Source organism: Callorhinchus milii, unplaced genomic scaffold, assembly GCF_018977255.1.
Source record: "Callorhinchus milii isolate IMCB2004 unplaced genomic scaffold, IMCB_Cmil_1.0 Scaffold4, whole genome shotgun sequence".
NCBI classification, from domain to species: Eukaryota; Metazoa; Chordata; class Chondrichthyes; order Chimaeriformes; family Callorhinchidae; genus Callorhinchus; species Callorhinchus milii.
The window spans coordinates 14701967-14724597 of record NW_024704745.1 but is presented as its reverse complement, the minus strand read 5'-3'; the positions used below and the strand labels follow the sequence as shown (position 1 = coordinate 14724597).

General features: G+C 45.8%; 1 protein-coding gene across 2 annotated transcripts; it reads right to left on the bottom strand.

Moving 5' to 3' along the window:
• Window positions 1-5931: 5931 nt before the first annotated feature.
• On the bottom strand, window positions 5932-18826 carry dnajc15 (DnaJ (Hsp40) homolog, subfamily C, member 15). 2 transcript variants are annotated; one of them, XM_042334291.1, is made up of 6 exons: window positions 18683-18826; window positions 12538-12589; window positions 11467-11540; window positions 10644-10720; window positions 9429-9499; window positions 5932-6212 (listed from the first exon to the last, which is right to left on the bottom strand). In XM_042334291.1, exons 1-6 carry the CDS (start codon window positions 18695-18697, stop codon window positions 6142-6144), a joined length of 360 nt encoding a protein of 119 aa, XP_042190225.1. In that variant the 5' UTR covers window positions 18698-18826; the 3' UTR covers window positions 5932-6141. The 2 variants fall into 2 exon arrangements, with proteins under 2 accessions (XP_042190225.1, XP_042190224.1); XM_042334290.1 differs by lacking the exon at window positions 18683-18826 and adding an exon at window positions 13303-13363.
• Window positions 18827-22631: the final 3805 nt, after the last annotated feature.

Sequence of the window (22631 nt, the reverse complement as noted above, 5' to 3'; positions counted from 1 at the left end):
AATGCAAGCTGCTGTTGAGATCCTTTGCAATTCAGCTTCATTGGAAATTAGAGAGAGCAAAAAAGTCACTCTTTATTAGACCACTGGGAAATCTCTATCCGCTCCCTGACAAGCTATTCAGAGGAATTGTGCAGACCAAACAAAAATCATTAACAAAAGTTTACTCAAAAATTAACACATAGAAAATAATTAGTCCTTTCCAGCAGGAGCAATAAATGTCAGTTCTTTATTGATCAACTCAGATCTACATGAGGAATTATTTGGCACACAAAAAGGAGAATGCTTAACAATTCCTCCATTGTTTGCGTGACAATTCTGTTTTAAGCAAGAAAATGCTTTCAACTGTGGACCAGTGATACTGTTGGTCACCAGGAAAATTGTAGGAAGCGATGTTATGTTTTTAATTGCAAATTATGAGAAGAAAAAATAAATAATAATTATTATTACATTTGATCTAGCACTTTTCACGTCGGGAGGTCATTCTCAAAATGTTTTATATACTGCAAAGTCTACTGACTGTGGATCAAAAAGATAGTGGAAAATATGACCTGATTGGAAAGAAAGATGGTTGAATATTAGAGAATGGAAAGCAAACTTGAGAATAGTCACAGCCAGCTATGCTATACGTGGATGAGTGTGCACTCCATCCCCCTGGTTCAGGTAAGGATCGAGTTTTTGTCTTAACCTTCACGTAAAAGATGCAGAGTTCCAGATGACAACACTACCTGGGAGAGAATTCCACATGTGGATCTGAAAAGGCGTGTCATGAAATGTTGCTGCTGTTACTCATTGCAGAAATCTTGCTACTCAGTGCAGATATTGCAGTCCAGGTGTGCTACGGGTAGCGTAGATATTACTTGACATGAAGACCTGACTTGAAAGGCAGCAACTCACATAGAGTTGCTCTGATGGCTCATTTTCTGCTCCATTAGAATTAATTCCTATGATGGCAGGATGGATTATCTTACAAAATGTGCTGCTACTGCACATATATTCCCTTTTACAGTCTCTGGAATGGACTACATCCAAATACACAAGGTAAATTTTTCTGCAGTCCATCAACCAGGCCTCTGGAGGTCTATTAGACATTAGGCATATTTGGAAAATGATTGTCCATCTTTAAGGAATAAAATTTCTGCCAGCATTCTCCACTGAATTATTCACAACCACAACAAAAACATTTCTACTATTAGTCATTCCAATTAAACAGGGAATATTAGAGCTAGGTACATGTCTGAAGAAAGAGAAAGAGAATAGATTGCGGGACTTGGTAAGAAGGAAAGTAAGTGGCCCTGATACATCAAAAAGGACAGAATTGTTCAGCTAAATAGCCTTTTGTTATTCCTTAACGATCTTATGCTCAAAATGGTAATTCAAAAGGAGCTCTCCGAAATTAGATTAATTCCGTGTCAGCCGCTAACAGCCATTAACAAAGCTTCAGTCAGTGCTGCATTTCTAAAGTGGATTGGTTTCTGTATGTGGGAAACTGAGGGAGCTGTTAAGACAGATCGATTCAAAAAGTAGCAGGAGCAGACATGAACTCAAGCATCTTTCATGTTGGGAGGACGTCCGTAAACAATTCACAGGATTCACTGTAAAGTGTAGTGACTGTAGGCAAACACGACAGCCAATTTGTGCACAGTAAGGTCCCACAAACAGCAAGGAAGTAAATGACTAATTCTATTTGGGGTAAATTCCCTTCACTTTTTGAATAGTTACATGTTTTAACAACATGTAACATGCCTTCTGTGTGTGAGTCAATACCATTACATTTAAAGGCAAGTGGGGCTTCTATGATTGGATGCATACTGTGTATGCGTCACCTGCTCCCTGGACCCCATCCCTATCCCTCTCCTTAAATCCCAGCTCCACCTCCTTGCCCCACTACTCACCGACATCATTAATCTGTCATTGGGCACTGTTCCTTCCCCCTTCAAAACAGCCACTATCATCCCCACCTTGAAGAAACCTTCCCTTGACCCATCACAGCTATCTAGCTACCCGTCAATCTCAAATCTCCCCTTCCTATCCAAGGACCAAGAGAGAGCCGTTGCCTCCCAGCTTTGCTCTTTCCTCTCCTCTCACTCCCTTCATGAATTCCTCCAATCAGGTTTCCGTGCTGCCCACAGCACAGAAACTGCTCTGGTCAAAGTCACAAATGACATCCTGACCATGTGTGACCAGGGATCCCTCTGCCTCCTCATCCTCCTCGACCTCTCCACCGCCTTTGACACCGTGCACCACTCAATCCTCCTCCACCGCTTCTCCTCCCACCTCAACCCTCAAGGTTCTGTCCTTGACTGGTTCAGGTCCTACCTTTCACACCGCCTCCACTTCATTGCGGCAAATGGCTTCTCCTCCAGCCCCCGTAACGTCTTGTGCGGTGTTCCTCAGGGCTCTGTCCTCGGTCTCCTCCTCTTCACCCTCTACATGTTCCCCCTTGGTGGTGTCATCCGCAGACATAGGGTAAATTTCTACATGTATGCGGATGACACCAAACTGTACCTTTCTGCCTCCACCCTGAACTCCAGGACTACTGGCATCCTGACCGACTGCCTGGCCGACATCAAGTCCTGGACGAGAGCCAACTTTCTCCAACTCAACAGCAAGACCGAGGCCCTCCTGATTGACTCACGCCAACACCTTTGCACTTTAGGCGCTGGCAGCATCAGCCTCCACAGCTGCACACTCAACCTCACTAAGCCAGTCAGGCACCTGGGTATCTTGTTTGACCCTGAACTGTCCTTTCTCCCCCACATCCGCGCCATGACTGGCACTGTCTACCACCACCTCCGCAATATTGCCAGACTCCGCCACTGCCTCACCCCTCAGGCTGCCGAAACCTTCACCCACGCATTCGTCACATCAAGACTCGATTACAGGAACTCCCTCCTCATCGGCCTTCCCAACTCTTCCCTTCACAAGCTCCAGATCATCCAGGTTCCGTGACCCCATCACGCCCACCCTCGCCCGACTCCACTGGCTCCCCATCCCCCAGAGGATCGAGTTCAAGATCCTCGTCCTCACCTTTAAGGCCATCCATGGCCTTGCCCCCTCCTACCTCTCTGACCTGCCAACTCCCTACCAACCCACCCGCTCCCTCCGTTCATCGGGCTCCGGCCTGCTCCATGTCTCCTGCCCGACCCGCCGTACCATCGGTGGCCAGGCTTTCAGCCTCTCTGCCCCCACACTCTGGAACTCCATCCCACGGTCCCTTTGCCTCACTTCCTCCCTTGCCTCCTTCAAGGCCGGTCTCAAAACCCTTCTCTTCGACCATGCCTTTGGTCTCCTTCCCACCTCTTTGCCTTCCCTCACCCCTATACTATGCTCGGGTCATGACCCAACTGTGCAGCGCCTTGGGACGTCCTCCTGACGTGAAAGGCGTTTTATAAATGGAATCTTGTTGTTGTTGTTGTTGTATACCACCCCTACCCCATGCTCGGGTCCCGATACCTGACTGTTCAGCGCTTTGGGACATCCTCCCGACGTGAAAGGCGCTTTATAAGTGTAATTTTGTTGTTGTTGTGTATATTACAGCAGATCTGAGTTACTGGAAATGTATTGTACAATCAAGCACAGTTTCCTTCATTGTTCTTCTCCCTTCTGATCTGGGTTCTGATTCTTGGCAGACTTGAATTAGATTTATATTTGTTGCCCTGATCTACTTTTGGGAGATCTATAATAATAATAATATCCTCATTATTATTTATTATCATATTAGATGCATACCCGTTATTATGAAAATAAGATCTTAAAGAGAAACAGTGATCCAAAATGCTGAATATGTCATCAAGCACAAGAAACAGTAGACCACATATTATCATCACGTTGTGTATTTTGTAAGTGAACTCAGTAGCCAATTTGCCCAGAGCAATGTGCCACTAACTCCACAAAGTAAATGACCATTTTTTATCTGGGGGAATGTGGGTCAGCGCACTGGGAGAAACCTCCTTCCTTTTTCAAAATGTGCCATGCAATCTTAAATGCCCATCTGAACAGGCAGATAGAACCTCATTTTAACATCTCATTTGAAGAACAGCACATCTGACAATAAAGGCGCACTACATTAGAGTATTAGCCCCAGACTATGTTCCTGTTAACCCTGCAAGCCAACATTTTCAGGTAAGTCTAAATCATAAGTCTAAATATAAATATCTTGCTTTCTGGTACCAGCTGGCTGACTTGTGAGCTAATTCCATGGATATACGTAAAGGTTGAGATAAAAGCATAACTGACTTAGTAACAACCAGGTTGAACCACCAGTCAAAACCTCTCAACTCTTCAACCTCCCCACACTTATTCATAATATTTAAATCGCAAGTTTCCTTTTAGATTCCCTTTTGCAGACATTTTGCCCACAAATATAGTCAATTAACTTTACAGTATATTCTGTGAAGCGCTTTGAGACGTCTAGAAGACGTGAAAAGCGCTATATCAAATGCAAGGATTATTATTATTATTAAACTATCGGAATAACCTTTCTTGCATTACTTCTCTTTCCCCCTCTCCCAGCTGATGGGTGATGCACTGTTCACTCCCTGTCGGACCCCTTTAAAACTATGTCATTTGGTCTGTTTTTCTTGTTAAAGGACCTTTTATGAATATGGTATTGATATGAAACTTGTAACATTTAACTGAAAATTATTTAATAGGAATTCAGTGGCAGAAACACCTTCAAGAGATCTGCACTAAAGAACATTTTTGCCTTTTTTAAAGGTTCAAGTCTAATTTCTATATTCCTGCAGATAACATAAGAATAATTAAATATTTACAGGACTTTCTGTTCAAAATATGTGCAAACCTATGTAAAGGAATTAATTCATCACCATCTGGGTTGCCACAATTATCCCCAAACTATCCTACCTATAGGTAGGTCAGCACATGTATTCTATTTACAGTTCCCATTTCAAAAGGTGCTTTCACTTTTCCAGGTGAACTTGAAAGATTGATCTTGCAGAATCTATTTCACATTTTATACAAAAGAAAATGACATTGCTTGTGCCTTGTAGTTCAGCTAAAGAAGATTTCTTGAAATAGCACTTATCCAGTGAAATGTCTCAGTGTTTTGCAAGTAATTACCATCAACTGCAGGGATTTGTCTTACAGGCAAATGCAGAAGCCATTTGCACCAACATGACCCAGAAATAATCATGAGGTAAATGACCTGGAGAATCGTTTGCCAAAACATCAGGTAAACTGCCTATTTTTTTGAACAGCTTTGTGGGATATTTAATATCGTCTGAAGTCTGGCTTTTAACATTTAATTCAAAAAGTGGCAATTCTGACTGTGCACTACATCCCCCCTCACTGTGGTGAGTGACAGTCTAACTACAAACTTAGTCTTGATTTGGGGCTTGACCGAGAACCTTTAGCTACCAACTGAGCCCGCACTAGGCTTCGCGACCTCTCCCACCCTAGGCTCTGTGACCCTATCACATACATCCTCGCCCAACTCTACTGGCTTCCCATCACACAGAGGATACAGTTCAAAATCCTGGTCTGCACCTTCAAAGCCCCGCATGGTCTTGCTCCCCCTTACCTCTGCGACCTCCTAAGTCCCTCCTATCCTGCTCGTTCTCTCTGCTCAGCTGGCTCCGGCCTGCTTCCCGTCCCCCGCCTCGCTTGCCCCACTATTGGCGGGTAGGCCTTCTGCCACTCTGCCCCCACCCTCTGGAACTCCATCCCGCAGTCCCTCCTCCTCGCCCCCTCCCTTTCCTCCTTCAAGACCGATCTCAAGAACCTCCTCTTCAACCACACTTTCGATCTCCCTGCTTCTTCTCCTGCCTTCCACCCGTTACCCCCCCCCCCCCCCCGCCCCGACCTCCAACTTGTGTACGAAACTCTGTCTGTCCAGCACCTTAGGACGTCCTCCCAACGTGAAAGGCGCTTTACAAATGTAATTTTGTTGTTGTTGTTGTAAGCCAAAATAACTAGAGTTCCAAAACCCATTTTATTACATATCCATCTTAATTGAACATTATTATACATAACATTTCACAAACAGTTTGTGGTAAAGTGTTGGTTTCTTTCAATACATATAATTTAAAAAATTCCTTAACAAATTGAAGAAACCCACAGCGTTTTACAACTAAATTAAACACAATACATAAAGCTGTGTCAGTGGTCCGTAAGCCTGAGGAATTATTTCTTGATGACAGAATCCATTATATCTTTTGCCTCGTTGATCTTGGTAGCCAGATACGGAGATCCTCCTGAAAAGATGCAACATTTTAAATTCAGATCATAAACTGAGCTTTACTCATTCTTCATCTGCAATAAAAACACCATTGTTTATCATGACAACCTCCAGAGATAGCCATGTTTCATCTGCACTCAGATCAAAAGTGTTGATCAATTTATCAGTTTTCTTCTCACAAGATGCACAACCATGATTTAAGCAAATTTCACAAACAAACTCGAATACTGTGAAACTCTTTGCATTCTCATACATAAAAGCGTAATGATTACTAACTCCCCATTTGGCCAATATTTATTTACTGGTCATAAAATAGGCGTCCCCCTCAAAGTGGGGCACAATAAATTTAGAATTATTTTGAGAATTCAATTAGTTTGAACTTGGATTCAGCTCCAGTTTTCATTCAGTTAGAATAAATTGACTAAACCAACTCAGGTAAGCAATTGGGAAACTGAGCAGGTCAGGCAGCATCTATTGGAGAAAGTGAGTCAATGTTTCGGGTCAACGATCAGTGCTGACATCAGAACAGTTCTGACGAAGGGCCGTGGACCCGAAACATTGACTCACTTTCCTTTCTCCATAGATGCTGCCTGACCTGCTGAGTGTTCCCAGCGACTTCTGTTTTTGTTTCAGATTTCCAGCATCTGAGGTATTTTGCGTTGGGTTCTAGCAAGCAATTGTTCCACAAATCCTTCTCTAGGTAAATACTTCATACAGTTTCAGGTTTGAGTCACAGTCCACCAAAAATACTCAGGAATACTCAGTTTTTGTGAAATTATTCCAAGAGGAAATTTTTGTTTGTTTAAACTAGTTTCAAAAAATGCTCAGCTGCAAAAAATACATCCACTTTACAGTGTATGAAGTAAGTGCCTTGAGTCATCTTGACAATGTGATAAGGTGCTATATCAAATGCAAGGATTATTTGTAGTATTATTGTTATCTTTACCTCCAATTTTATTACCCTAATTATATTACAATCTGAAATTCTCCACTATCCTTAAATATAATTTTCATAAAAACTGATTCTGCAAAGCAGGGTAATTCCTGCGAAAAGCTTAAGGCAAAAAAGCAGCCTTAACAGTACACTGTTTTCTTCGATTCTCTCTCAGTACCTTCACACTGTGGACATCAGGCATCACTTTATCTACGTCTACCCACTTCTCTCACCCGCCTTGTCCTCTATTCAACTCATGGCCATTCATGCGACCTTGCTGGCTGCTGTGTGCTTACAACAACAGTCACTACACCTCACAGTAATTTGTTGGAAAGTACTTTAAAGATGGTTTGCTATGCTAAATTGCTGCAAAGGTCCAAGGTTTTTATTTCAGAGTGTTTTTAACCTGCTGAAGACTCTGAACAAATCTCCAGATTGTTATCATAATTAATGATCACACAATCACAATATTAGAAGATGGATAACATGTGGACTTATTATAATATCATTAAACATCTTATTTTACCAAAAGGTCGTTTCACAATGCATCTTTCATAAAGACAAATTGTGAAAGTGGCAATGCTTTTAGTTTTCCACCCAAAAATGTACATTTTAGATAAATTACGTACAACAAATAACACCATCTTCAGTGATTTGGAGGAGATGTCACAGGCAATGTGCAACAGCTGTGAGCATCTACGTTTGTTCTCAAAATGGCAATTGATACACATACACCAAAATATTGCTTTAGAAATCGTAATCATCTGTGACAGAGGTTTAGTGAACATCAGTAATCTCATCATAGACTTTTCCACTGCCTCCCCTCTGTACTCTAATCTTCCTAACTCAAGTATGTGCTGCACTTGTGCAGCCATCAAAAGAGAATTAAGAAGATGGATAACATGCGGGCTCATCAGCATTGAAATTTAATGGATTCTCAAACTGCTTTAAAACCAATTTTCATGCAAATTTCAATCAACCTACAAATGCACAAGCACTGTAGTTTGTAGCTGCCTGCAGAGAACGCTCCTATAGTGGAGATCATAACAGCTTTTAAAAGGGATTGTGCAAAAAAAAATACAAACAGACATATATTACAAAGGTTGGGGGGGGGGTGAAGTGGGGGGTGGGTGGGAGGGGGAGGAACCATTCTCCCTCTTCTTTAAAAGCAAATTGCATTGTGTTCATTGCCAGTGGTTATAATTCAAATATATAAACTTTCATAGTTATCCACTATTGGTGTTTAACACAGAAATGACAGTGACGGCCAGCGCCCAAGACCAGCGACACCTACACCACCAGCAGGCCTGACCCTCCAATTATTACATTTAAGAATGAGCACGACACCCACCCATCCCCAACGCTGCTCCCACCTTCCCCCAGCGCTGCACCTGTGCCCACCCCCAGCACCACACCTGCCCACCCCCAGCACCTCACCTGCCCACCCCCAGCACCACTCCTGCCCACCCCCAGCACCACTCCTGCCCACCCCCAGCACCACTCCTGCCCACCCCCAGCACCACTCCTGCCCACCCCCAGCACCACTCCTGCCCACCCCCAGCACCACTCCTGCCCACCCCAGCACCACTCCTGCCCATCCCAGCACCACTCCTGCCCACCCCAGCACCACTCCTGCCCACCCCCAGCACCACTCCTGCCCACCCCCAGCACCACTCCTGCCCACCCCAGCACCACTCCTGCCCATCCCCAGCACCACTCCTGCCCACCCCCAGCACCACTCCTGCCCATCCCCAGCACCACTCCTGCCCATCCCCAGCACCACTCCTGCCCATCCCCAGCACAATTCCATTCCAGGCAAAGGTAGATTTCTGGCATGTCTGGAATTCTCAAGTTTGTTTTTTGTGTGTGTCAAATACCTGTGTGACAAAAAAAAAAGCATAGGATGGTTAGACGATAGAATCGGGCGTCCATAACTACAGTAAAAAGGAACTGGATAAATATGTGAGGGAAAATGAAATGGTATGGGGTAAAAGTAGGGGATGAGATTAGTGTGGAAAGCTGATAACACAAGCACAATTGATGGCCAAATTGTCTCCTGGGTTCCATACTTTCTATAGGTGCAAGAAGACTCATCGCTGACAATTAAATCGTAGCTTCTAAATGTGTATAATGGTATTTGTTCCCAATAGGTGAGAACCACACAAAGAATGAACAGCCTATAAGTATCATTCCACTCCAGCTGGATCAGTAATAAGGAGTTACTTATCCTTGATAGAAGTCAGACTTTGAAACTATTTTAAAACATTTACCTGATTAGTTTACCTTTTAAATTCTTACCTTTGTCAGGATGATTCAGAACCATAATTCTTCTGTGAGCTTCTCTAATTTTTGTTCTACCAGCTGATGGGCTGGAGAGAGAGAGAGAAAACAATATTGATCGACTCTCACCTTTACTGGTAGCATCAGGAGTAAAGAGACAGCCGAAACCACATGACTTACAACAGAACCAACTTTAAAAAATGTCTGGTAATGGGTTTTAGAGAGCATGCACATCGATTTTAGTGACTCTCACAGCATGTGGTGTAATAGCTTTGCTTTATAAAAGTTTTGTTTGTTATGGGAAACATGGCTGGATATCACTGAATCTTCCCTCAAAGCTGCTACTCTAGCCCATTGACTGTACACTGCCATTGTTCAGCTTATTAACACTTTGCCATGAGTATACATTATAGAAGTAAAGATGACAAATTACATGTTTTGTCAATGTCTAGATTCTGGAAATGATTAATGCCAGAACAACCTGCTCTCACACAGAGGAATGAATAGAGTTGCAATACAAGAATTCCCCCTTGTGGAAAAAATAAGGCATTACAAAAATGATAGAGAAATGGCTCTTCGCATTAACCAATTTTATCAGTTTTAGCAGCTATCCTACAGCTCACCAAAGAATTGTAACACTTTCCTGCTGCTATCTCATTCAGTTTTGTTTTTCTTAATGCATTAATAGCCTTTCACAAGCTGCTAATAGCTTCTCAGCTGCCTCCCGGTGTTTGGAAAAGCAGAATAACATTAAAACCATAGCATCTCCCACGTAGGGGTCCTGAGCCAAATGTCTCACGAGGAAGCAAGGAACAAAGGGAGGGAGGGAAGGAAGGAGGGAGGGAAGGGAGAGAGGGAAGGAAGGAAAGAGATAGAAATCAGAAAGGTAATCAAATCCTAAGGGTGATATTTTGCTTCAAAACATAGCAAATTTGACAATACACACTTGAAGAATTTTACCCCCATCGTTATACCATTCGGCTAATTGTTCCTCCCTCCTTTCAACGGTCATTTAATTCCTCTCCCCTCTCTTTAGAGGGTTTTAATTGTGTATGAACACGCGCACACACACACACATACACACATACATGCTGAGGTTTCCAACAACCCAAAAGGTAACCAGAAGCCCCCCAAAATTCTTAGATTCATATTACTGTGCAAGGGAAAGAGCTCAAATATATATTTACTGATGTTCCTGGAAAAGTAATTGAAAAAGAGAGTGAAGCCACTTACCTGATACCTAATATAAGACTGGCTTCTCGTTTATCCATTCTTGTTTCAAACCCTCCTTTGTAATATGCTGCTAAACTCTGTAGATTAAAATGTAATAAAAATGACTGCAGGCATCATCTCAATCATCACAGTCTCAAGCCTTTTCTATTAACATTCCAGGCTCCTCACCTTGTGAAAGCATTAGGCTCTTTATTCCTTCTATCGTGGCACAGTTCTACGCTTTATGTCCCTGCCCTATCCGTCCCACCGTCGGAGGGGGCTTTGAGCCCCAATCTTTGGAACTCCATTTTGGAGTCCCTCCGACTCACTCTTTCAAAGTTCCACCTGAAGACCTCCCTCTTTGACTGCAGCTTCGATCATCTGTACCCTTCCTAACCCCTTCAGCTCCCACCTGTAGACTGGGTGCCAAGTCAGGATTGTTAAGCACCTTGGGTCATCTTCCTGAGATGAAGGGCTCTATATAAATGTAAATTTATTGGAGTGTGTTGTTATTGTTCTGCAGGTGAAGGAAGACATTCCGAGAGGCCATTACTCATGTGTGATGCTCAACAGTGAGAGTTGGCAAGCGTTTTGACCATGTGAGTGATGGCAGACTCTGAGCCTCTCACATACACAAATGAAGAAAAAAGAACCCAAGGTTAATTTTTTCCCCTTCCTAATCCTGAACGACTAAGGTCATTCTGTACCCGACATATGAGATCAGCTAACTTAGCAGAACCTGCTGATTTGAACCTGCAACTTCTGTATGCTGGTCTGTATGGGCCGGTTCTTCACCTTTACTCATGACTGAGGCCATTCAGCAACTGTGAATAAGCAAACTTACAGGATTTGGAATGCTTTTGACTGTTTCTGTGATCAGTTGCTCGAAAGGCTTCCGGAGACGAAGGGCATAGCGACCTGTAAATCCAAACATTGAATTTCTAATCGTCACTTTGATATTAAGCTAAAACATTTTATTTTAGATGCCCTGGGCTAAAATGTATTCTGCTCAGTAGACAAGTTACAAAGAAAAAATTCAGCGGATTTCACATGTCCACAATACAGATACACAGGAGTCAATGCAGTAATTTATGGTGTTTGTTAACTTTGCTTACTTAGAAACAACAAATTCTATGACCGGCTATGAACAGCTACACAAAATACTACTTAATACCTTAATATCTATGGGAGTGAACTGCAATTACAGATAAGTTGGCAAAATACATTCACATGTCAAAGCACAGCCTGGCTCAGTTGATAGCATTCTGTGTTTGAATCAGATGGTTTATGGGTTCAAGTCCCACACGAGCACTTTGAACTCACAGTCTAGGTTGACACTCCAATACAGTGCTGGGGCTGTGGTGCATTGTTGCAGGTGCCAGGCTTTGGATGAGACATTAAACTGAGGTCCTGGCTGTTCCGGTGGACATTAAAGATGCCAAAGCACTACTTGAAAAGAGAAGGAAGTTTCAACAATTCCCCAGACCAAAAAAAAGGTCATTCACTTTGTGGTTGTTTGTGGATATCGCTTGCATTTTTTTTAGCGTCTTTCACATCAGGAGAATGTTCCAAAGCACTTTGCAGGATATACTGTAAAGTGTAGTGACTATGTATTTTATAGGCAAACGCAGCAGCAAATTTGTGCACAGAAATGCCTCACAAACAGCCATGAAGTGAATAATATTATATGAGGAATTATTGGCAATGAAACTGGAAAATACTTCCTTCTCTTTTCGAATAGTGCCATGGGATCCTTAGCATCCACCTGAACAGGCACAAACTGCCTTTGTTTAATATCTCATCCAAACGATGGCACCTCCAACAGTGCAACATACCCCAAGGACTGTATTGGTGTGTCAGGTTAATCTTGCTTTATGAAGACCTACAAAGTATGAACAGTATAACCTTTGCCTACCTGTAAATGCTACAGCAGCGACACCAAGTCCGACTGCTAATAAAGTGTGGCCCTAAGGAAAAAAATGAAAACAAGGTGTTCAGTGGATTTAAGCATACACCAACCATATGAATTTTACAAAGAAGAATATAGTATGTTGGGCCTGATATGCTTCACAAGGCCACTGACATCTCTATTGGCTTGTCGCAACCAGGGTCAAAGTAATTTCCCCTGTAATTTTCCCTTGTTATTGTCTTCACTTACTCTGCACCTCACAGAATGTGTTCCATTTGTTGATCAGTGCCATAGAACTGTGAAAATGTACCACAATCTAGAAGGCCATTTGGCCCTCTTTTGCTGTGGTGGTGAATCCATCCATCCTAATCCCAATTCCTTGCCTTTTTTCCTACGGCCTCTGATACTTTTCCGTCCTCACGTGCTTGTACAATTCTCTTTTAAATGTTCCCCAATCGACTCTGCTTTAACAGCTAATCTGTCAAGTCATTCCATCAAACATTCTCTGACCACCTTCTGGGAGGTGTTCTTCCCCATCTCTTCTTTTCTTCCCCATCTCTTCTTTTCTTCCCCTAATCACAGTATTAATCTATGTTGTCTTGTCCTCTAATCCCCTACCAGTGCAGTTTGACACAGTCAATTATTTCATTCGCTTAAATAACTTATTTACCTCTCAACTTCCCTCCTCCAATGAAAACAGTTTGCACCTCTTTTAACAAAGTTTTCAAATAATACAATATTCTCATTTTTTCCTGATGACAAGACACAAACCTTTATATTTGTAGCACTCATTGAATGATGCAACAACAACAACAAAATTACATTTGTATAGCGCCTTTCACGTCGGGAGGATGTCCCAAGGCGCGTGACAATCAGTGTTTTGGACCCGAGCTGGGGGTCGAGATCGGGGAAGGTGGAAGCCGGGGGGGGGGGAGGAGGGTGACCGAAGGCACGTTCGAAGAGGGTCTTAAGACGGGTCTTGAAGGAGGCAAGGGAGGGGGCGAGGTGGAGCGACTGTGAGGATGTCAGTCAGTCAGTGACGATGTCAGTCAGTCAGTGCGGATGTCAGTCAGTGCAGATGTCAGTCAGTGCGGATGTCAGTCAGTGCGGATGTCAGTCAGTGAGGATGTCAGTCAGTCAGTGAGGATGTCAGTCAGTGCGGATGTCAGTCAGTCAGTGAGGATGTCAGTCAGTCAGTGCGGATGTCAGTCAGTGCAGATGTCAGTCAGTGCGGATGTCAGTCAGTGCGGATGTCAGTTAGTGAGGATGTCAGTCAGTCAGTGCAGATGTCAGTCAGTGCGGATGTCAGTCAGTCAGTGAGGATGTCAGTCAGTCAGTGCGGATGTCAGTTAGTGAGGATGTCAGTCAGTCAGTGCGGATGTCAGTTAGTGAGGATGTCAGTCAGTCAGTGCGGATGTCAGTCAGTGAGGATGTCAGTCAGTCAGTGCGGATGTCAGTCAGTCAGTGAGGATGTCAGTCAGTGTGGATGTCAGTCAGTCAGTGCGGATGTCAGTCAGTCAGTGCGATGTCAGTCCAGTGCGGATGTCAGTCAGTGCGGATGTCAGTCAGTGAGGATGTCAGTCAGTCAGTGTGGATGTCTCAGAGTCAGTGAGGATGTCAGTCAGTCAGTGCGGATGTCAGTCAGTGAGGATGTCAGTCAGTGCGGATGTCAGTCAGTCAGTGCGGATGTCAGTCAGTGAGGATGTCAGTCAGTCCGGATGTCAGTCAGTGAGGATGTCAGTCAGTGCGGATGTCAGTCAGTGAGGATGTCAGTCAGTGAGGATGTCAGTCAGTGCGGATGTCAGTCAGTGCGGATGTCAGTCAGTGCGGATGTCAGTCAGTCAGTGAGGATGTCAGTCAGTGTGGATGTCAGTCAGTCAGTGCGGATGTCAGTCAGTCAGTGAGGATGTCAGTCAGTGTGGATGTCAGTCAGTCAGTGCGGATGTCAGTCAGTGAGGATGTCAGTCAGTCGCAGTGAGGATGTCAGTCCCCCGCCCCAACCGCCCTACCAGTGGGGATGTCAGTCAGTCAGTGCGGATGTCAGTCAGTGAGGATGTCAGTCAGTCAGTGCGGATGTCAGTTAGACCGTGCCTTCAGCTCCCCTCTCGACTCTCTACCCCCTCCTCGCTTCCTCCCTTCCCTCACCCTGAGGATGTCAGTCAGTCAGTGCGGATGTCAGTCAGTCAGTCAGTGCGGATGTCAGTCAGTCAGTGCGGATGTCAGTCAGTCAGTGAGGATGTCAGTCAGTGCGGATGTCAGTCAGTGAGGATGTCAGTCAGTGAGGATGTCAGTCAGTGCGGATGTCAGTCAGTGCGGATGTCAGTCAGTCAGTGCGGATGTCAGTCAGTGAGGATGTCAGTCAGTCAGTGTGGATGTCAGTCAGTCAGTGAGGATGTCAGTCAGTCAGTGCGGATGTCAGTCAGTGAGGATGTCAGTCAGTCAGTGCGGATGTCAGTCAGTCAGTGCGGATGTCAGTCAGTCAGTGTGGATGTCAGTCAGTCAGTGCGGATGTCAGTCAGTCAGTGTGGATGTCAGTCAGTCAGTGCGGATGTTAGTCAGTGAGGATGTCAGTCAGTCAGTGCGGATGTCAGTCAGTGAGGATGTCAGTCAGTGCGGATGTCAGTCAGTGAGGATGTCAGTCAGTGCGGATGTCAGTCAGTGCGGATGTCAGTCAGTCAGTGAGGATGTCAGTCAGTGCGGATGTCAGTCAGTGAGGATGTCAGTCAGTCAGTGAGGATGTCAGTCAGTGTGGATGTCAGTCAGTCAGTGCGGATGTCAGTCAGTCAGTGTGGATGTCAGTCAGTCAGTGAGGATGTCAGTCAGTGTGGATGTCAGTCAGTCAGTGAGGATGTCAGTCAGTGAGGATGTCAGTCAGTCAGTGCGGATGTCAGTCAGTCAGTGTGGATGTCAGTCAGTCAGTGCGGATGTCAGTCAGTCAGTGAGGATGTCAGTCAGTCAGTGTGGATGTCAGTCAGTCAGTGCGGATGTCAGTCAGTCAGTGCGGATGTCAGTCAGTGCGGATGTCAGTCAGTGCGGATGTCAGTCAGTGCGGATGTCAGTCAGTGAGGATGTCAGTCAGTCAGTGTGGATGTCAGTCAGTCAGTGAGGATGTCAGTCAGTCAGTGCGGATGTCAGTCAGTGCGGATGTCAGTCAGTGCGGATGTCAGTCAGTCAGTGCGGATGTCAGTCAGTGAGGATGTCAGTCAGTCAGTGAGGATGTCAGTCAGTCAGTGCGGATGTCAGTCAGTGAGGATGTCAGTCAGTGAGGATGTCAGTCAGTGCGGATGTCAGTCAGTGCGGATGTCAGTCAGTGCGGATGTCAGTCAGTCAGTGAGGATGTCAGTCAGTGCGGATGTCAGTCAGTGAGGATGTCAGTCAGTCAGTGAGGATGTCAGTCAGTGTGGATGTCAGTCAGTCAGTGCGGATGTCAGTCAGTCAGTGAGGATGTCAGTCAGTCAGTGCGGATGTCAGTCAGTGAGGATGTCAGTCAGTGAGGATGTCAGTCAGTGCGGATGTCAGTCAGTGCGGATGTCAGTCAGTGCGGATATCAGTCAGTGAGGATGTCAGTCAGTCAGTGTGGATGTCAGTCAGTCAGTGAGGATGTCAGTCAGTCAGTGAGGATGTCAGTCAGTGCGGATGTCAGTCAGTGAGGATGTCAGTCAGTCAGTGAGGATGTCAGTCAGTCAGTGCGGATGTCAGTCAGTCAGTGAGGATGTCAGTCAGTCAGTGCGGATGTCAGTCAGTGAGGATGTCAGTCAGTCAGTGCGGATGTCAGTCAGTGAGGATGTCAGTCCAGTGAGGATGTCAGTCAGTCAGTGTGGATGTCAGTCAGTCAGTGCGGATGTCAGTCAGTCAGTGTGGATGTCAGTCAGTCAGTGAGGATGTCAGTCAGTGTGGATGTCAGTCAGTCAGTGAGGATGTCAGTCAGTGAGGATGTCAGTCAGTCAGTGCGGATGTCAGTCAGTCAGTGCGGATGTCAGTCAGTCAGTGAGGATGTCAGTCAGTCAGTGTGGATGTCAGTCAGTCAGTGTGGATGTCAGTCAGTCAGTGCGGATGTCAGTCAGTGCGGATGTCAGTCAGTGCGGATGTCAGTCAGTGCGGATGTCAGTCAGTGCGGATGTCAGTCAGTGCGGATGTCAGTCAGTGCGGATGTCAGTCAGTGAGGATGTCAGTCAGTCAGTGTGGATGTCAGTCAGTCAGTGAGGATGTCAGTCAGTGCGGATGTCAGTCAGTGCGGATGTCAGTCAGTGAGGATGTCAGTCAGTCAGTGCCGATGTCAGTCAGTGCGGATGTCAGTCAGTCAGTCCCCTACCTACCTGCCCGTACCCTCCGTTCCTCCGGCTCCGGTCTGCTCCACGTCCCCCGCCCCAACCGCCCTACCATCGATGTCAGTCAGTGAGGATGTCAGTGCCTTCGCCGCCTCCTCCATCTCCTCCTTCAAGGCCGGTCTCAAAACCTTTCTCTTTGACCGTGCAGTCAGCTCCCCTCTCGACTCTCTACCCCCTCCTCGCTTCCTCCCTTCCCTCACCCTGAGGATGTCACCCCTCCTCGCTCCCTCTCTTCCCTCCCCTCACCCTGACCATTTCCCCCCTCCTCGCTCCCTCCCTTCCCTCCCCTCACCCTGACCATTTCCCCCCTCCTCGCTCCCTCCCTTCCCTCCCCTCACCCTGACCATTTCCCCCCTGCTCGGGTCAGTCACCCAACTGTGCAGCGCCTTGGGACGTCCTCCTGACGTGAGGATGTCAGTCAGTGAGGATGTCAGTCAGTGAGTGCGGATGTCAGTCAGTGCGGATGTCAGTCAGTCAGTGAGGATGTCAGTCAGTGAGGATGTCAGTCAGTGAGGATGTCAGTCAGTGCGGATGTCAGTCAGTCAGTGAGGATGTCAGTCAGTCAGTGAGGATGTCAGTCAGTGAGGATGTCAGTCAGTCAGTGAGGATGTCAGTCAGTCAGTGCGGATGTCAGTCAGTCAGTGCGGATGTCAGTCAGTGAGGATGTCAGTCAGTCAGTGAGGATGTCAGTCAGTCAGTGCGGATGTCAGTCAGTGAGGATGTCAGTCAGTCAGTGAGGATGTCAGTCAGTGCGGATGTCAGTCAGTGAGGATGTCAGTCAGTCAGTGAGGATGTCAGTCAGTGTGGATGTCAGTCAGTCAGTGAGGATGTCAGTCAGTGCGGATGTCAGTCAGTGAGGATGTCAGTCAGTGCGGATGTCAGTCAGTGCGGATGTCAGTCAGTGAGGATGTCAGTCAGTCAGTGTGGATGTCAGTCAGTCAGTGCGGATGTCAGTCAGTCAGTGTGGATGTCAGTCAGTCAGTGAGGATGTCAGTCAGTGAGGATGTCAGTCAGTCAGTGAGGATGTCAGTCAGTGAGGATGTCAGTCAGTCAGTGCGGATGTCAGTCAGTCAGTGCGGATGTCAGTCAGTCAGTGAGGATGTCAGTCAGTCAGTGTGGATGTCAGTCAGTCAGTGCGGATGTCAGTCAGTGCGGATGTCAGTCAGTGCGGATGTCAGTCAGTGCGGATGTCAGTCAGTGCGGATGTCAGTCAGTGCGGATGTCAGTCAGTGAGGATGTCAGTCAGTCAGTGTGGATGTCAGTCAGTCAGTGAGGATGTCAGTCAGTGCGGATGTCAGTCAGTGCGGATGTCAGTCAGTGAGGATGTCAGTCAGTCAGTGCGGATGTCAGTCAGTGCGGATGTCAGTCAGTGAGGATGTCAGTCAGTGAGGATGTCAGTCAGTGAGGATGTCAGTCAGTCAGTGAGGATGTCAGTCAGTGAGGATGTCAGTCAGTGAGGATGTCAGTCAGTGCGGATGTCAGTCAGTGAGGATGTCAGTCAGTCAGTGAGGATGTCAGTCAGTGCGGATGTCAGTCAGTGAGGATGTCAGTCAGTGCGGATGTCAGTCAGTGAGGATGTCAGTCAGTGCGGATGTCAGTCAGTCAGTGAGGATGTCAGTCAGTCAGTGAGGATGTCAGTCAGTCAGTGAGGATGTCAGTCAGTGAGGATGTCAGTCAGTGAGGATGTCAGTCAGTCAGTGAGGATGTCAGTCAGTGAGGATGTCAGTCAGTGAGGATGTCAGTCAGTCAGTGCGGATGTCAGTCAGTCAGTGCGGATGTCAGTCAGTCAGATTGTCAGTTGATGCGACGTCACGAGCCGTTACCATTCCGCGTTCCATGGCCGCCGCGCGCGGCGCGTGTGTCGAGTCTCGGGGAGTCTCGGAGTCTCGCGGTCTCGGGCGCGCGGGGCCGCCGCTCGGCACAGCCCTCCAGCACTACGGTCCGCGATAGCGGCCAAAAAAAAAACAGAAGGTGCGACCGGGACTCGCCCCCGAACATCCGGCGCCACTTCAAAACCGCCCGCCCGGCACCCGCCGCGGGGACCGGAGAAACAAACGTTTGTTATTTTTTTTTTTTTTTTTTTGATTTTTGCCGTTGTCCTGTTCCTAAATATGTGTCTCACCCAACTCACAGCCCCGGCAAAACAAGGCGAGGCGGCAGGAAATCAGGCAGACAGGACCCCTGGGCTCTGCTGGTCCAGGAGTTGGGTTTGGACCCCTGGACCTCACCCTCAGGACAATTTGAAACCGAATTGAAAGACTCAACCTGGTTTGTGAAAGCGAGAGGCAATGGCTTGGCCTCCGGGTCGGAGGGTCCCGCAGCCGGCCTCGAGCAGGGCGGCCAGACGCCACCCTCCGTGCGGCGCTTCCCGGTCACGGTCCTCGCGCGCGAGATGGCACCTCGTCGCGTCTTCCAGGACCCCTTCCTTGGCGGTTCGGGGAATACACCGTAAAGCGCGGCGACTTGCGTGTCCCGCGGAAGGGAACGGGGCGGCCAATTTGCCCGCGGCGGGGTTTGTCCCCCCCCCCCCCCCCGCGAAGAGTCGGTCGCGAATTTGGCGGCCAAATTAGTATTTTTAAAGTTTTCCGGAGGAATGGTCGCTCCCGGAAGCGTTCCGCCGATCGACTTAACAACCGGCTTACGGCTGGGTAAACGGAAGCGTGTGGATTGAGGAGACCTGCCGAAGGTTTTGCCTCGCCCAGGAATCGAACCCGGGCTCTTAACCAATAAGCCACAGGATTCTCCATGTTGTATGAATGGGCAAGTTATATAAATGGGAAACCTTGGGCAAGTTTCCTTACTCCACACGGAGCCTAATAATAATCCCTCCAAAACCCAAAACAATGATAAATTGGTCATTTTCAATCCACGGCTGTTTGTGGGACATTGCTGTGCGCAATTGGCTGCCCCGTTCGCCCAGAAATACACAGTCAATTCACTTTACAGTGTGTTCTGTGAAGCGCTTTGGGACGTCCTCCCAACGTGAAAAGCGCTATATCAAATGCAAGGATTATTATTAAATGTAAATTTGTATTGCATCTCCCTTTCTCATACTCAGCAAGATGGGATTGTACAATTCAGATTGTATTCAAACATCCAAACCGATCAAAAGATTCATACTTATTCTAACCAGTGATCAAGCTGTTGCTAATATTTAAATATTAATGTAAGCAGGAAGGCAGAAATTTTCACCCAATGACATAGGTAGAAGAAACATATTAGCTTTATCAATAGAACCAACAATCACTATATTAAAGGTATGATACATTAAAGGAGAATATGAACTGTTACCCCACCAATTCCCAATTGTGGAGTCATGTAGCTTAGTGGTTAGAGCACTCGCCTCGCAAACAAGAGACCTGGGTTTGATTCCCGTCAGGGTGAAATTTTGGGCAACTTTCCTTACACCACAAGCTTCTGTTTACCTAGCAGTAAGTTGGAGCCAGTTTGTTTGTTAATCATTTTTCCAGGATTGCTTTTCCGGGGGTAATAATCTCTAAAACAAAAATGTGACCACTCAATCCATAACCGTTTGTGGAACACTGCTGTGTGCAATTGGCTGCTGCATTTCACCCACAAAATATAATCAATTCACTTTACAGTATATTCTGTGAAACACTTTGAGACATCTCAAAGACATGATAAGGCACAATATTAAATGCACGATTATTATTCTCACACAATTAGAGATTGTATCACAGGTAAAAGAATATACAGCAAAGCAATTTGATACAGGAAGCACATTATGTGTACACAATGATGTGTTTACCAATAGAGGTAGAAAAATGATTTAGGTGGGGTTATAAATCAAGAACTAAAATCAAGTCTATATGAAATTACAATATCAATAAATCCAGTTATGTGCCAGCTTGAATTGATTGATGTTGGATTATAAGAAAGTAATCATAATTAAACACCCTCTAAAGGGAGGAGAATGAGCAAGTGTAACAAGCACTATCAAAATATTTTGTGGCATAGGTGTAGGTACCAAAATATACTTGCGTCAAAGCAATCTCCACAATATTTTTAGTGTCACTTGGCAATGCTCAGGCAACAGAAGATACTAAAGCTTGCTTACGTCACTTGCTTCATTTTTTTATAGAGACTATGACCTCAACCTGTATAATAAGTGAGTGCACTGCCAAGATAATAACCAACTAAAATGAATAACATTCAGACCTTGGTTGTTTCATTGTTGACATAAGTTATGAGTCTATTGTTGCAGTCAAGCTACTTAAACATCCAGTATATAGTAATTTATTTGCTGTATTATTAATTTTGTGACACAAAAATAAACATTTCAAACAAAAATGAATTGTTCCAAACACTTAATTCCTGGTCTTTCATTGCTATGCAGTTTGTTTTGGGATTTCAGAATACTATCCTCTAACTTTTCTATAACTTTCTTGTTCAACATGAAGCTCTCCCGTTTCCACTTTTTCTGTATTCCAGAGGTGGGCCACATCATTTACAATTAACTTCTGGTTGAAACTATTCCAGGCTCTGTTGTCTCAAGCAACTGGGAATGGGGAGCGGTAGTGGAGGTAATCGGAGTCTCCTTGAAGCTGAACTGCTTCTAACGTGATGTGCTTGGCAACAGAATGTCTGAATCGGGTCAATCTTCTGTGGCTGTCTCGCTGAGCCAGGAAGGTCTGCAGCACTGCTAATAATGGATGAGCTCGTCTGCAAGACATCGAGGGGCAGACACTGGCTTCCCATTCAGTTCCTATTAACCCTGTGAGTCAAATCCTTAATTGGGTACAATGGTCCTAGCTAGAAAAGCAGCTGAAGCTTGCCACACAGTGCTTTCAACTGCAAGCCATGCTGTTTTAGATGGTTAGATTCCAGCAGTACCCCAACGCACACAATGAGGTCCCCAAACCTTGGCTCTTGCCAACCTGCACCTAAGACTCTCTGGAATTAGGTAAGCAGGATGTGTGCCTCCAGGGAGAGAGTGCATATTCCATTCCAATCCAGATGGGGGAATTTCCACCTATAGGTGGGAGTCTGGCTTGGATCCACATAGTGATGTAGTCCTGTGCTTAGTGATTAGAGCACTAGGCTCGCACACGAGAGACCTGGGTTCAATTCCCGGCAGGGCGAAATGTTGGGCAAGTTTCCTTACTCCACATGCTTCTGTTTACCTAGCAGCAAATAGGAACCCAGTTGTTAGTCGATGGGTGGATTGCTTTTCCGGGTGTAATAATTCCTTCAAAAAAAATTGGTCACTTCAATCCACGACTGTTTGTGGGAGACTGCTGTACGCAATTGGCTGTCGCGTTTCGCACACAAAATACACAGTCAATTGACTTTACAGTATATTGGAGTCCTGTAGCCCAGTGGTTAGAGGACTCGCCTCTCGAGCAAGAGACCTGGGTTCGATTCCCGGCAGCGTAAAATCTTGGTCAAGTTTCCTTACTCCACATGCCTATAATAATCCCTCAAGAAAAAAAAACAATAACAAATTGGTCACTTCAATCCGCGACTGCGTGTGGGACACTGCTGTGCGCAATTTGGCTGCCGCATTTCACCCACAAATGTACAGTCAATTCACTTTACAATCTATTGTGTGAAGCGCTTTGAGACGTTGAAAAGTTGTGAAAAGCGCTACATCAAAATGCAAGGATTATTATTATTATAAAATGCTTTGAGACGTCTCAAAGACACGCTATATCGAATGCAAGGATTACTATTATTATTATGACATCCAGGAGGCGTTCATACTTGGCGTGTGTCCAAGTTCACAGATTAGGATCCGGCTGCAGTCACCTG

What these genes read in the sequence shown, in the direction of transcription:
- dnajc15 (XM_042334290.1), bottom strand. Translation starts at nt 13,323, where the DNA reads ATGAGTGCTACAAATATAAAG. An exon ending in TGAGTGCTACAAATATAAAG is followed by an intron (nt 12,590 to 13,302) that starts GTTTGTGTCTTG and finishes TTTTTTCCTTAG; the next exon opens with GGCCACACTTTATTAGCAGT. An exon ending in CGCTGCTGTAGCATTTACAG is followed by an intron (nt 11,541 to 12,537) that starts GTAGGCAAAGGT and finishes TTGGATTTACAG; the next exon opens with GTCGCTATGCCCTTCGTCTC.